Source organism: Rattus rattus, chromosome 3 (genome assembly GCF_011064425.1).
Source record: "Rattus rattus isolate New Zealand chromosome 3, Rrattus_CSIRO_v1, whole genome shotgun sequence".
In the NCBI taxonomy this organism is placed as follows: domain Eukaryota; kingdom Metazoa; phylum Chordata; class Mammalia; order Rodentia; family Muridae; genus Rattus; species Rattus rattus.
Window position 1 is genome coordinate 91,447,163 of NC_046156.1, and position 15,228 is coordinate 91,462,390.

General features: G+C 41.2%; 1 protein-coding gene across 1 annotated transcript in view; it reads left to right on the plus strand.

The window, feature by feature from the left end:
- The window catches only part of Plch1 (phospholipase C eta 1), a 195,689-nt gene that overhangs the window by 105,151 nt on the left and 75,310 nt on the right, over positions 1-15,228 (plus strand). The window contains exons 3-4 of the mRNA XM_032898305.1: positions 8,708-8,854; positions 11,057-11,300. Of these exons, the coding sequence (XP_032754196.1) occupies positions 8,708-8,854; positions 11,057-11,300 (391 nt within the window). The remainder of the gene's footprint in view (positions 1-8,707; positions 8,855-11,056; positions 11,301-15,228) is intronic.

The window sequence follows — 15,228 nt, forward strand, 5'->3', positions numbered from 1 at the left end:
TATTTTAGATGTATTATTTGATAACTTCATACATGTATACAATGCATCTCGATCTACTCCACTTCTTGTCTCCCATCCAGTCCTTCCCCCAGAACTTCTCCATCAGCATCTCTCTCTCCCAACTTTATGCCTTTAAGAAATTGTCACCATCATCATTATCATTGTCATCATCATCATCGTCGTCGTCGTCGTCGTCGTCATCATCATTGGTGTTGTTTTAACTCACCAAAACCAATTAGAGCTGCCATGGGTGTAGGATCTCACTGGGGCATGGGCAACCTACCAGTCCCTCTTAAAAGAGTAGCTCTTCTTGTCTCAGTAGTCATCAGCTGCCAGCAGCTTCTCAGTTTTTCTTGTTCCCTCTGTCATCCATGTTGGGAGTTTTAAATGGCATTGTCTTATGTCACCACCACCATGAGGAATTTGTGAGTGTCACATGCCATGCAGAAGACAACATTTCTTTGCACACCTCCTCATGCTCTTGCTCCTACATTCTTTCTGCTATGCTCTCTGAGCCGTAGGGTCCGGGTGCTTGGATATAGATAATCCATCTGCAGCTGAGCACCCCGAGTCTTTGTTCTCAGACCTTTGACCAGTTATGAGTCTCTACATTAACGACTACCTACTATAATAAATTTCTCTGACCAAGGTTAAGAACAGCACAAATCTATGGATATAAACATAAATATCTGGAAGGCAGTTTGACAACTTGAGTATTTAGCAAAACAACAATAGTAAGTCTCCCCTTCCCTCCCTTCCACCCCAGTTAAGGCCTATGGCCCCTCTAAGTGTTTTGATCATTTTTATGGTGCCAAGCAATATTGCCCTTTTGTGTAGTAGCACTCCTATCTAACCAAGATAACTGTTGATTACCTCCATGAACCATCTTCCCATCTTGCATTGCAGATCCAAATTGAGGCATAGGGGGTCAAGTGCTAGGTAAGACCAGTGATGTCTTTCTCTCCACCAAAATCCTCCATAGTGTCTTGTAGCATTATGAAAGCTAGCCAACAAGGAGAGAGTTTCCTGGCTAGTTCCAAATTGACTTCTCTATATCCTAAAACATAAATGTGTGATGTCTTCAGTGTTGTGTTGGTGCCTCTGGGACACCTCCTACCCCCTCCCTCACCGGCCAATAATTTGTAGAAAGTAACCAGTGCCTGGCACTTAGAGTTTCATTTAATAACCCATGCCTTCTGAGAGCAGCATCATTCACCCATATGGGGTAACACTGTTCAAACTGCTTTTTAAAAAATGTTTTTAATTAGCTTACAAAACTAGTGTGTTTTCATAAGGGTTCTTTATACATCCTTTAGTTGGGTTAATCTGAGTTCCTTTCTTTCTTTGCCTCAGTTCTCACTGTCCCTCCCTGTTTGTTCATAATGTGTCCCACTGTCTCCTCTACTATATATGTTTCCTTTAGTTACAAGATCATAGGTTCCCACATAGCTCTTTCATATACTTCATTTTTGTTAATCTTACCCTTTCCAATCGTTCCACTGTACACGTTCTTTAACACTTCCCTGTCCCAGCTCTCTAGCATGTCTCCTCAACACAGATCACAATGGATTCTTTTAAAGAACACTTTTATCCTTTGAGAATTTCATACTGTGAATTTTGATTGTGTTCATCACCTTCCCCCAACTCCTACTGGATCCACCCTTCACCTCCTTAACCCATTGAGTTCAGTGTGTATCTGCCTGCTTGGGTGTCGGTCTGTGTGGTTAACATACCAGATATCATACCATGAAAGAAAATTATCTCTCCCTTTCCTGGTAGCTGCCAAATGCCAAATGCCAAATACCCACCTCAGTTAGTGGTGGGACTTCGGAGTCCCCTCTCTTGGGGTTTTGTCTGACTTGAGCTTGTGCAGTCTTTGCATGGTTTCATAATCACCGTGAGTTTGTGTGTTTAACTGCTCTGTTGTGAGTGCTATGGCCCAAGCTGATCTCAAATTCAAAATTTCTCTACCTCCTAATTGGTGGACTTATAGGCATGCATTGCCACATCTGGATAGAAGTAGTATTTATTTACTTACACACACACACACACACACACACACACACACACACACACACACACACCATCTGCTCTGTGATTTGGAAACCCTTAGGGAAATTTTCTGTATTTTAAACTAATTGTTTCATCAAGGATTTATTTAATTTTCTATATTTTAAACTAATTGTTCCATCAAAGATTTATTTAATGCTTTAAAAGGTTATTATGCTTTTCATTTTATAACTGAGACTTTGTGAGAGTTTCAAAACTCTTAATTATGTAATAAAGTTAAGACAGTCCTCCACTCATATGTTCTGCTCTTTAAATATTTATGCAATTGGTAGGCAGTCATTAAGATGATAATTATAAAGTCTGTAGAAACATGGAAAGCTGCTTTATGATACAAATGCAAAAGCAGAGTGCCAATGGCTTAACTACCCTGATTTCAACCGGAAGAGCAAGTTTATGCTTATGGATTTAGCAGATAAAAACAGTGTGCTTGGTGCAAGGGGCCTTGGGCATTTCTCATTCAATATCCTTGCATGTTCCTGGATTGTAGCCAAACAAACTTGTTTTCTAAACATATTAAAACTTACTGTGTAGGATCAAAGAGATTTTTGCATACATTGTTAGCTCCCTCAGTTTATAGTCTGAGTTTTGTGACCATTTGTGGGGAATCTCCAGCAGTGGACATAACTCCCCTGGGGCTGCAGCCATTGTTTACCCCCAGTAAAGGCTTTGTGTTCTTTCGGCTTCCCTTCCATTTGTGGTTCAATCTTTCTGTGTCTCTCTGTCTCTGTCTCTGTCTCTCTATCTCTCTGTCTCTCTGTCTCCCTGTCTCTCTGTCTCTCTGTCTCTCTCTCTGTCTCTCTCTGTCTCTCTGTCTCTCTCTCTCTGTCTCTCTCTCTCTCTCTCTTTCCTCACTTCTCTTTCTTCTACTTTCCTCTCTCTCTTTAAGATCTAATTTTTTATTTGTGCGTGTGTGCATGAGTGTGTGTGCGTGTGTGTGTGTGTGTGTGTGTGTGTGTGTGTGTGTGTGTGTGTGTGTGTACCAGCCACATGTGTTCATGTGCCTTCAGAGACCAGAGAAGGCTATTAGACCCCTTGGCACTGGAGTTATGGGCACATATGAGCTGCCTGACATGGGTTCTGAGATCCAAATATAGGTCTTTTGGAAGAGCAAGCCGCAAATGCTCTGAACCTCTTAGCTATGTCTCCTGCCCGTGTGAAGTCTCTTAAATCCACTTTCAGTTCTCTTCCAATCTAGCATGAGTAGAGGCTGACTTTTATGTGTAAGGGACTGAAAGTCACTAAAGGAAGACCCTCGATTCAGATAGTATTCAAACACAAAGAGAGCTTATTCTGCAGGAACAACCGCAAACAGGAGCCAACCATTCTCCAAAATGGGGACCCCAGACAGAGGGGTTCCTCTTCCACTGGGAGAACTCTCTAAAAGAATTAGGTATCTAAAACTTCATTGATGGGTTCTAAGGGTCACAGGTGATCAAGGTCTGTATTCCTTGTCATAAATGTTTAACCATAGGAGGACATAGGGCTGCCCAGTACAGATGGCCCATCCTGAGATATTTCCCCATTTTTGTGGTTATCCCCAGGCTGTTCTTTGGGAGGGGGGTTTAGGACCTTGTTTCTGGTCTTTATGATTTGTTCCTGGAGCTGGTGTCTTATGGTCTTCTTTTTGAAATCAGGCCTGGTCCTTAAATGGAGACAAATGGGGTTTATGTTGTCCATTCATATGGAGGGTGATAACTGTCCTACCCATCTTTACTAAAAGCAGAACATGAAGATTGGCTTATGTTGACAAATAATTTTGATAAGACTGGGAGAATATTTTGTATTCATCATTGGTTACTTTTGCTAACTACAATGTGTTACAAGTAATGACTTAGTGTCCTTATTTGCTTAGCTTTGTGCCAGGAAATGGCTGTCAGGTTTGGGGGCTGAGAAAGGTGGACTCCATCCATGTCTCTTAAAACTTGACTGGACTGTTCCTGTCTGCTTAACTTTAACCAAGTCACTTTTCTGGTGATAGGAAACAATCAGGGAGGTAGCAGAAAGCAGATGCACAAGCAATTTAGGTTTTCTGTTATTCAGACTCTGGCGGCCAAATATCTTGTAATCACATGCGTATGTCCACTGCAGCAGATGACTTGAAGTCTTAGCTCATGTGATACCCAAGGCTGAGTAGGTAAATAAATGTGCAGTTAGATGAACATTCAATATATTGTGCCGATATAGCCTTACTGAGTGACTGAATTCAATTGTTCCAAAATGTTGAAGTTATCTTGGTGATACTTGTCAACGGGAAGAGAACATTTGTGAAATAAAGTGACTCTATTTGCTCTTGACCCCCTGTGCCATTCCTGCTGAAGTGTGGAGGTGGCAGTCCCCTTTCAGGACAGAGAGGGAGAAGGAACAAAGGGGAAGTGTGTTATCTTTATTTTCTGTAGTGAGTGCCAGAGACAAAGCTTCTCAAAAGGTGGGGGTTATCTTAGCTAGGGTTTTAGGAATTTCAACCCATGCTTAGTTGGCCCATTTGTTTTGGGTTTGGGGCAAGACAGCACATCATGGCAGGCATGTGCAGCAGGATGAAACTGCACACATTGTAATCCATGGAGTGCAAAGGAAGAAATGGGGACCTACAGACCTCTTTAGGGCCGTGTCCTCTCAGAGGTTCCTCTAGCAACACCCCCGTAATTGCTTGAGATTGACAACCAAGGCTTTAACACATGAGGCCTCTCCACCCCTCTTCGTGGTGCATGTGTGTGCATGTGTGTGTGCATGCATGTGTAACTTACCTAAACAATGGCAAATAAATGGTATGAAGACAGTAAACACTGATTCAGATGCACACACAGTCCTCACTGTCAGGTGTGGGGATGGTTCGGTAATTAAATACATTAAATTAAAATTTCACTTTGGTTTGAGCAATGTATTTTCTATCTCCAAAGAGACAGACTTCTGAACTGAATTATGTGGGTCTGGCTAATCATCTGCTCAGAAATAGCTGATGATTGTTGCCTGTGAATCAAAAATCTCATTCTACCACCACCCCAGCCTTATGCAGACAGCCTTATCTACCGCTTGCCTTCTGAGTGAGTGACTCTGCCGAAGGTTTGATACTTTTAACTTTCTTGCCCCTTAGTCTTCATTGATGCTCTCTGAGACCACTGTCTCCACAGTCCAGCCCACTCTACTTTTCCATGGCTTGCACAGCATAGCTGTTTTAATTCTGACTTGACCTTTGTGTTCAAAGATTTTAAAGATAGTTGCTTAGGTGTTTATAATATGCCAGGCAGTTTTCAGTATTACACACACAGATTAGTTCATAATTTGAGAGGTAAATGTTAGGATTATACATCATATAGAGAAGAAAGCCTGGGGCATAGGAGCATCATACTGAAGTCACACAAGTACTGGGTGTCAGAGCTGTGCTACAATCCATCTTTGGGCAGATGCCATTGGTGTTCCTATCCATGGATCTGAATAACACTACCAAATAGCTTCCCGAATGTTCCATATTGCTGAAATTTGAATGGTTGAAGCCAAAGCCTCTTCCTCTGTGCTAAAGATATCTCATGACAGCCCTGTGTTCAGGACAGGAGTTTGTTCTGGAAGCCTGTGTGAGTGGACATAATCCGTGATCAGCACCACTGCCATTAGAGAACCCCTCAGAGAGGCTCTTCTCAGGCTGTATTGGTTGTTTTGACTTGATGGCCTTGTTTTGATCCTTTGAAAAGCCTCACTTTTCTGACTGTTTAATTCCTGATGTGAAGTGGTCAATCTGTGAAGTGAGGTAACATGCAGGAGTCCCAGTCTATGATCCCTGACATGCTAGAAACGTTACCCACCATGGATATACCACTCTCCCTATCGCCAAAGCGAGAGGTTGCCTCAGAACCTTCCCTTCCACCATCTGGCCCCTTCGTTCCACATTACCATAGTAACAGAAAGCCAAATTAACCAAATTGACCAAATTAACAGAAAGCCTCCAGAACATGAGCCAAAATGTGACTTTTTCAGCCAATACCTATCTTCCTGTCTTTTCTGAAATCCCCGACACTAAGGCAGTTTCACCAGGTCGTTAAGCTGGAACATGTCCACTCTACCAAATCAAAAGCTGATGTTACATGTTCCAGCCATTTGTAAATATTTTTTTCTACCTGAAATGCAGCCTTCTTTTGGCAGGTTTCACCATTTTTCACTGTGAGTTAACTTTATGGTGCATTAGCACAGCCAGAACAGTACACATACTGAAAAATATCACAAAACCATTGCGTACAAATCAGCGAGGTGTTTGTTGCAGCACACTATTGAACAAATCATCAAAGATGGCTACCCTTGGCACGCAGCAGCATTGGCTGCTGCTGCTCCTCATCATAAAACAATATTAGATTTCTGGGCTGCTAGATTGCTACAATTAGGTAACTTCTAAATAAGTTTATTATTTTATCAGTACAGAGTTCATTACGTTTCTTAGTTCTCGCACAGGTGGGTACAGGAATACTATCAAAACTTTTAATAGGCTTTAAATTTTGTGTGACTTGAATTTTTAATATTTCTATAAAATGTTTAACTTAAATTTATGTGTAACTTCAGATATCAGATATGATGTTAATGTTGGAACTTGGGTGTGTGTCAATAGTGGGTCCTGAACGGAACTGGCTCCTTACAGAGAAGAATACAATTTTGCTTGAGGGCTAAAACATAAACCCGAACACAATAGGTGCAATATCCAGATAAACACTGCAAATAAAATTTGTTCTGGCAAATTCAAACAAAGCAAAGCAAAACAAAACAAAAGAGTTTTTTAGCTTTTATTGCTACAATGGATGGCACTTGGTGGCTGGTAGACTTAACTGATTTCTGTGAACCCCAACCGCATGTTTTGTGGTTTGCTTTATGGCTTGCAGTTTAAATTTCTGTGGGTTCTTTCCTTTTTTTTTCTCATCTTCTCCTCCCCACTCTGCTCTCTTTGGGGATAGAACCCTATATTGCTGAGATATATTTCCATGTGTAGCTTTCTTAAGGCAATAATTATTTTTAATTCATCTCTTCCTGCCATCGAATCCCCCAACTATAATTGGATGTAATTCTTTCTTGATTCCTCAAGGCTAAGGTGGCTATGCTAAAGTTACCTTGAATGGGTATCCTGCACATGCAGCCCAAGCTACTGAATCAGATCATTTTTCCCAGTAAAGACTCTGCTCTCCACCCTAAAGACAGATGAGTCCAGACTTGACCTTCACATTGCTGCTGAAGGGTTTTTTGTTGTTGTTGTTTTGTTTTGTTTCTTTTTTGTTTTTGTTTTGTTTAGTCATTTAAAACAATTCAGTTCTCATGGCATCTGTTTGACGAAGCAAACACTCAGCTAGATATGTCAAGTACTCTATTTCTGGCTAATCCAATGAAAAGGAATACTTTGAAAAATCTTGCAGAAGTCAGGAGATGATGTAGTCCTTTGCCATTTTTAGTGCAAGAAACATGACAGTTGTGACCTCTTGGGGAGACCAATCAGATTCGTACCACAGAGCTCAGTTGTCAAAATGACCCAAGCCAGTTTACTCAGTCATCCACTTGAGCTTCGAGTTCCTTCAGAAAAAGTCCATTTGCTCTAAGCTTAAGTTAGTTGCTGGTTCCTTGGACGGAGTGATTGACAGGCCACCAAAGATGCACAAAATCAGTGTGGAGTGTTTCTAGAGAAAAACTAGGCCAGCTTTACTGAACCTGGGGAAATGAGGAAATCAACAGATGCCTATTTCCAGGAATATTGATCTCAATACACACTGGGTATAAATGAGAGATTGAAGGTAGATGTAAATGGTTAGACTATTAACTAAATTAACTTTGCAAGTTATTCTTCCTCTTGATGGAAAATCTCAGCAGCTCAGATGCAACAACGCTTGTAAAATTGTTTCTTGATTACATAAAACATGTATTCAACTTACCAAGCACATAAAATAACATGAACACACATGGAATCATCATTCAACAACTGGCCTTGTGTGATCTTGGTTTTTTGGGGTTTTTTTGGTTGCATTTTAGAGCATTTTAAAGGGTGGTTTATATAGCTGATTGTATGAAAACTTACAAGATTTCATGCTTGAAAACTATCTTTAGAAATATAACTCTATCAAGTCTTCATTAGTCTTATGCAGACAGAAAGAAAAACAACCAACAAAAGATAGATTTGTGCAAGAGCAATATGCTATTTTTCAGGAAGTAGAATTCATTTCTGAAAGAGGAAAGGTTTTATCTCAGTGGTGAAATGTTCTCTTAATGTGCACGAGGTCCTTGCACTGAAAATGCTGGCAACAACCGTAATTACCATCCAAGCCTAGTGTGATGGCTCACCTGTGTAATCTAACACTTAGGAGACTGAGGCAAGAGGTTTCTGTGAGTTAAGGCCACAGTGAACTGCACAAGAAGTTCAGGACAACGTACGCTACAGCCAGAGACTTGTGTGTCCCAAAACACCAAAAATTTACTTTTATTGTAAAGACTTTTACTGGTTTAAACTTGACCAATTCATTCCTTAACAAGTCTGTTTTCAGGTTACCTCTGCCAAGTGTGTTGTCTGATCCTTGGGGTCTTGGAATGGATCAGTATTTCTTTTGACTCTAAGTTCTGCATGCCAGTATGCACTTGCACTGTGTGCTGCTGCAGCTGAATGTGCTCTGATCTCTTGCAGTTGAAAGATGCATGAGTGTAATGCAGTCCGGGACTCAGATGATCAAGCTGAAGCGTGGCACCAAAGGTCTCGTTCGCCTCTTTTACCTGGATGAACACCGGACCCGTCTCCGATGGCGGCCCTCTAGGAAGAGTGAGAAGGCAAAAAGTAAAACCAACCTTTGAATTCTTTGCTTTGGTTGACAGAATAGTCTTGTATGGGGATACATGGCATGCAGCAGGCTTTGTGGAAGCTTCCTATTTGTAGAACTGTCATACTATTACATGTTTTGGAGTCTGTTGATTATAAAACAATAAATGGCAATGAGTCCCCAGGGAATGGAAATCCATTGAAGGCTTTCTTGTCCATAAACGCTAAAATGCTAATATTTCCTCTATATTGGAGATCCATCATGTTTTTACTTTAAATTGGGATATCAGGTTTCACAGCTTGAGACTTTTCCTGTAAAACTATAAATCCAAATGGACTCCAGGGAAGCAGAGCTAGTCGATGGGTAGCTACTTGGGTAGACATAGGCAGATGAAATTTATTAGGGGAAATGACTTCTGTGTTTATGGAGGTTAAGCGCTGCTGTGGTGTATGTGCCCACTGCCAACAGGACAACGACAGAAATCAGTGGCATGGCTCAGCCCACGTCTCAGGGCCTGTAACCAGGGGAGATCATGTGACCTCAGCTCTAGGTAAAAGCCTGAGCTCCCTCAGTGCTGTACATTCAAATATCATACTTCAAGGGCTCAAGACCACGAAGGTTTGATGTCATTGGGCACAAGAAGATAAGTGTCCGAGCTCTAGGAGGGAGAAAATTGACTTTTATCTTCTGACTTTTTGTTCTGTTGCTAATTGGATGCTACCTGTTCCTATTGGGTGACTGGGGCTCTTCCTTATTCAGGCCATTTGTTCCAGTACCATTTTTTCATACTCTCGGAGACATAGTCAGCAATGATGTTGTGTCTGGTATCTGGGTTATCTCTTAATCAAGCATGCTGGCACTGCAACTATTATAGATAGCTGGATTTAGCACAGAGTTCATGTTGAATCCTCTGTGGTAGCTCTCAGCTCATTTCTTCCTGTTTTACATTAATGTCATTGGTTGAGAATCTCTGTGCTTTTCTGGTAGCCATAGAGCCTTTTGTCATAGAGCCTTCTAACCCACCTTCATTTTACTAGCCTCCTCTGTCTTCATCAGACACAGAGACTCTATTTAAAGTATAATCTTACATTAAAAATAAGTATATTATCCTCTTTAACAAGAAACTCGGGACCAAGCATGGGATGGTTTGATTCTAACTCTGTTCCCAGCAATGCTCTCAGCTCTGTCCCTGGTGCTGACAATGCAATCCACAGTAACATAAGCTCAGCTACTCTGAGATACACAATAAAATGTAAAATAGATAGGGACCCATCTTCCTCCTCATCTTCCTCCTCCATCTTCCTTCTCCTTCCCTTTCTCTTTCTCCTTTTCCTCTTCTTCCTCCTCCTCTTCTTCTTCCTCCCAATAGTTTAGATCTGCCAGGACTTTTCCTGGGCTGGACATCAGCTGATTTCTCAGTAAGTCCTGAAGGGAATGAATTGATACCAAAGTACAACTGAAACCTGGACCTTGAGGCAGAATGAGGGGTTAGGTAGAGAGCAGTCAATCGGATATGAAACATTTCAGATTCTTTCTTTAAAATACATAAGTAACATGACTTTCTGCTAGGCTTCCTGAATAATGTCATTCTCTGCCTGTTATCCCAGCCTCCCTGAGACCTAGCCTTTGTCTATCCCTTCAGCTTCGTCTCTCACCCTTCTGTCTCCTGAGCATTTTAGGACCAATCCTTGCAGTGGGCCTAGTGTTTCTGTCTATCCTGCCCCCTCCTCCTGGGAGACACCTTGTTCCTTCCCACTTTTCCAAGCCGAGCTGTCTCGATATTTCCCCTGTGAGTCACATTAATCTACTTCCTATTTATTTTCTAACCATCTTAAATATTTGTCAAAAAATCCATTTAATTCTAGGTTTTGTGCACATTTCCCTACATGAATATGTAAATAAATTTGAAATATTTATTAGCCACCTTTTTCTACCAGTCTTCTTGCCCTGATAGGCACTTCTGTTTCTTTTCTATGAATCCCAGCATGCTATAAGAATGATTGCCTTGGGAAGACATTGTCAAGAATGCCCCAAAATGTAAATTGTTAGGAAATTTCTTTTGAGACCAGTTTTGCACATTGGTTCTTAAAAGCACTACTTTCAGACAATGTTTTTTCTTTTTTAAAATGTTTTAAATAATTCTACATTTCTTATTTCTTAATTATTTCCTATAAATGTCTCCACCTGCCATTTAATTGTATGTCTCACTTCCCTTACAGTACTTATTGATTCCATCTACAAAGTCACTGAGGGCAGGCAGTCTGAAATATTCCACAGACAGGCTGAGGGGAACTTTGATCCCAGCTGCTGCTTTACCATCTACCATGGCAACCACATGGAGTCCCTGGACCTCATTACCTCCAACCCAGAGGAGGCACGCACCTGGATCACGGGACTCAAGTATCTGATGGCTGGCATCAGTGATGAAGACTCCCTTGCCAAGAGGCAAAGGACCCATGACCAATATCCTTTATAGACCTTCATGCTTGAGTTGCTTATATGTGCCCAAATGTTCAAGTATGTATGTGTATGTGAGTGTGTGTGTGTGTGTGTATTTACATGTGTGTATGTTTACAAAGCGATGATTAGAAAGCACAGTGCTTCTTCCCATAATTGTGACATATGAAGCATGTCTCCTTGCTGTCTGATTTTCGGTCTCTTGAACTGTCCTCGTCCTTTTTGCTCTCATTCCCAGGGTATGAATAATTAAAACCATGGAGACAAACATGTGTGAACTCAGTAGCACAATTCTAAAGAAAATGAATGTAGCTCTACAGTCAGAGAAGTCCCTACTGGACATGATTACATTTTTTTAGTGGGGCACTAATTTGAATTATAAGAAATCCTGACATGACACAAATCTGATTAATGTAACAAATACTTTTTGGGTTCTAATTATGTCATTTATGCCAAGCACCTCTCAGCTTTTCTCTCCTTTTGAAATTATAGCATGGGCACCAAATGGTCAACACTACAGAGGAAGGGATTTCACTATATAGATTTATCTTCTATATAGTGATCGAGAAATGAGAGTCTTTATGTGATCCACTCCCCACTTTCTTTTTAAACATAAACACTATATTTTGTACATTTACTGTTTGAAAATTTCATACATGAGTACATTTTTTGATTAAATCTTTCCTTCTATCGTCCCCTATTTCATCCACAAACAGCATGAACACTTTTCTAAATCCACCGAGCCCATTTGGTGATGCTATTAAGTACTCTGATGTAGGGCTATCCACTGGCACATGAGTGACTTCTTAGGGCCGCATTTGAAGAAATCTAACTCTCTCTCCTCTCATAGCAATCACTTGCCAGTAGCTCTTCAGTTCAGGATGGCTTTTGTGTGTCCTTCTGCACTGGTATTTGCATTTCGGCTGGCTTTATCTTGTACAGGACTTGTGCATTCAGTCACAGCCATTGCGAATTTACATGTGTAATGGCCCTGCCATGTCTTGAAAGCACTGATTCACAATCTTTCCACTTTCTTTTCTGATACCAGAGTAGAACCTTCCTGCTGGGTAAAGTTGATCATGTTCTGTGGTCTTTCTGACCTCAATTTCCTTGCTTTAAAGTGAGGGTATTTGGCTAGTCCAGGTCTGTTTTCCTTCCTCATGCCTTAATGGTCTTAAAATATATGTGTCCATGTCTTTGTAAGAGAATATGTCACATCCTGGTGTCATTGTCCTCCTTGCCACTACTACCACCACCACTACCATCACCACCACCACTAACAACAACCACCAATACTAACAATAACTATCATCACCACCCACCATCAGCCACCATGGTCATCATTATATATGGAAGTGAGGAGAAATTCATGCTCATTAATTCTATAGAGCTACACATAGGCTATTGTTGAAATAAAGGGTACAATCCACCCAGGAGGGGATTTCAACAGTATGAAGGCTAAGCTGATGAGCCACAGGTTTTCATCTCTATTCACAGCAAGTGGGAGTCTTTAATGACTTAAAACATCTCTGCCTTGGGATGGTCTGTTGCTTTGACATTTGGTGAAACAAGAAACCAGAAAAACCCAAGTGAGCAGCAATACTGAATGATGGGAACACTTTCTGGTACAGGCATCAAAAGCCATGTTGATGGTACTCTTAGTAAAGAGGTACTTTCTCATGAGAGAGAGACCTACGATGGGCAGTTCCAGGATAGGGCTAATTCAATGGTTCAGTGATGTCAGCAGTGACCCAACTCCACATCCCTAACATGTAAGCTTGGTTGGCAACCTCTTGGTCAAAGGAGGTATAGCATCTTCTGGTGGCAGTGCCAAACACAGTCCTGCCCAAGGGAACAGTATTTTACCGTACAAATGAGAGAGAGAAGAAGGGGTGAAAGCCTGTGTAGAACCCTCTCCAGAGGTGACTCCCATTGTTGAGCAGAATTCCTATCGTAGGTCCATTCCTGCTTGAAGACTGCCATGATGCTATGGTAACACAAGGTGTATATTTTGATATTTGTCATATTAGAAACTAAATCAGAGCACTAACAAAAAATCAATTTGTTTAAAATCATAGTAAATTTTTTTTTTGGTAGAATGGCAAATTCTATTTTTTCAGAGCAAAGCAGGAAAAACTTGAAGGATCCTGCTGCTTCATTACCTTACCTTACACATCAGATGTAAGAGAACATATGAGTTTCTGTGTCCATTTTGTACTTAGCTTAATAAACAAAAGAAAACCCAGCCTCACACAGGTAGGATGGGAAACTTGGAAACTTTAATCAGAGACATTCAACAATGCACTATGAGGATGGCTTGATTAAGTCAACAGTCACTGCTCTTCCCTTAGTGTCTAATCACCTCTAGACCATATGATTCCTGGATATATTAATATAATCAAAGTTCTATATGACACAAGGAAAAGCAAGGGTCAGAGGGGAAACAGTCAATTCCAGAAGCTGCGATTCGCCTACCCTGTTGATTAGGACTCACTTGAGAATCTCAGAGCCTTTACCCTGCAGGTCAGAGTCCTTCTACTTTATGTAGACAGATAAGAGGTAGGTACAGATGGTAGGACCCTCTCCTTGCTTTATTAGTCAGTGGAGTTCTGTTGATGTTGTTGTTGTTGTTATTGTTTTTGCTTTGTTTTCTGTTGCTTGAAAATATTTACATTTGAATTAGTGTGGTGCCTAAGAAATTTCATATTCTGGAAACAGGTCATCTGGGAAGGAAGCACACCTGAACTGCCCACGAGCGCTATTTTATGAGACACTTAGAGACAGTTGGTATTTGCACCAGAATGGCAAAGAAGAGTAAAGAAGAAATTAATAGACAGTAGGAAAAACAGTAAAAAGTGGGTTGAGCCAGGACACTGAGTTTTCAAAGTTTTAAGTAGGACAACAATATTTTGCCATTACAATTTTAAACATTTTCTTGTGTTTGGGGGTGCATATTTGACACTGTATGTTCATACTAAGGTGGACGTTCATAAATGGCCAGAGGACAGCATGAAGGAGTTACTTCTCTCCTACAATGTGGGTACCAGGGCTTGGACATCCAGTGTTGACAGCAAGGACCTTTTCCCATTGAGCCATATCTCCAGCTCTAGATTGGCATTCTTGATTGGACATATGTTTAATTAATGGAGGAGAAAGAATATAGGATGTTCAAGATTAAACTTCACTTAGGACTTAAACATTCACAAATCAACCATTATAACGAATCTTAGCTGGCTAAAGGAGAAAGTCCATTCACCTAAGGTGTGAACTGAGTCCTTCTTGCCCCATGGTTGAGCCATGTACTGTGCAGATTTGGGTGGATTCTAACCTTTTGTATCATAGTCTGCGTCTATAGGATGGCAGTGCTGGTAGTGCTGGCGCCTGCTCACTGGAGGGTATGGAGAGCATCATTGGAGACTATGGAGAGTAAAGGAATTGACGTATTCACACAGTGAGCACTTCCCTGATAGGCTGCTTGCTGCTGCAGTGTTGAAGGCTGGCAGCTTTCTTCCTGCTTCCTCCGGGTAGATGAACTCGGAGATCTCAGCACCCTACCTCATGCAGAGATAATGGTGCTGGTGTATAACCTCATCTACTACTCCATCAGCCTGTTCCCTGTTTCTTTCTCCACTCACTCTGTCCTGACACTGTGAAAGAAGTTGTCACCTGAGAGTGACCCCTTATGTGTACTGTAAGTTAGAATGCAGGGGAATGCTGTTCACCTCCTGAGTTGTCTAGGATTATGAGCTAAGAATGAGTTGAAGTGGTTGGCAACGTTAAGAGAAAGATGATGTATTTTATTTAACATTTGAGCTTCACCGTGCACGAGCAGAGAGCAGAGTGTTACTGGACCAGAGCTACGCACATTCCTGCAGGTCTTGTTCTGCTGCCCCATGAGTGGAGAAAGCTGTGCCTGAGATGAGCTGTCTGCAAA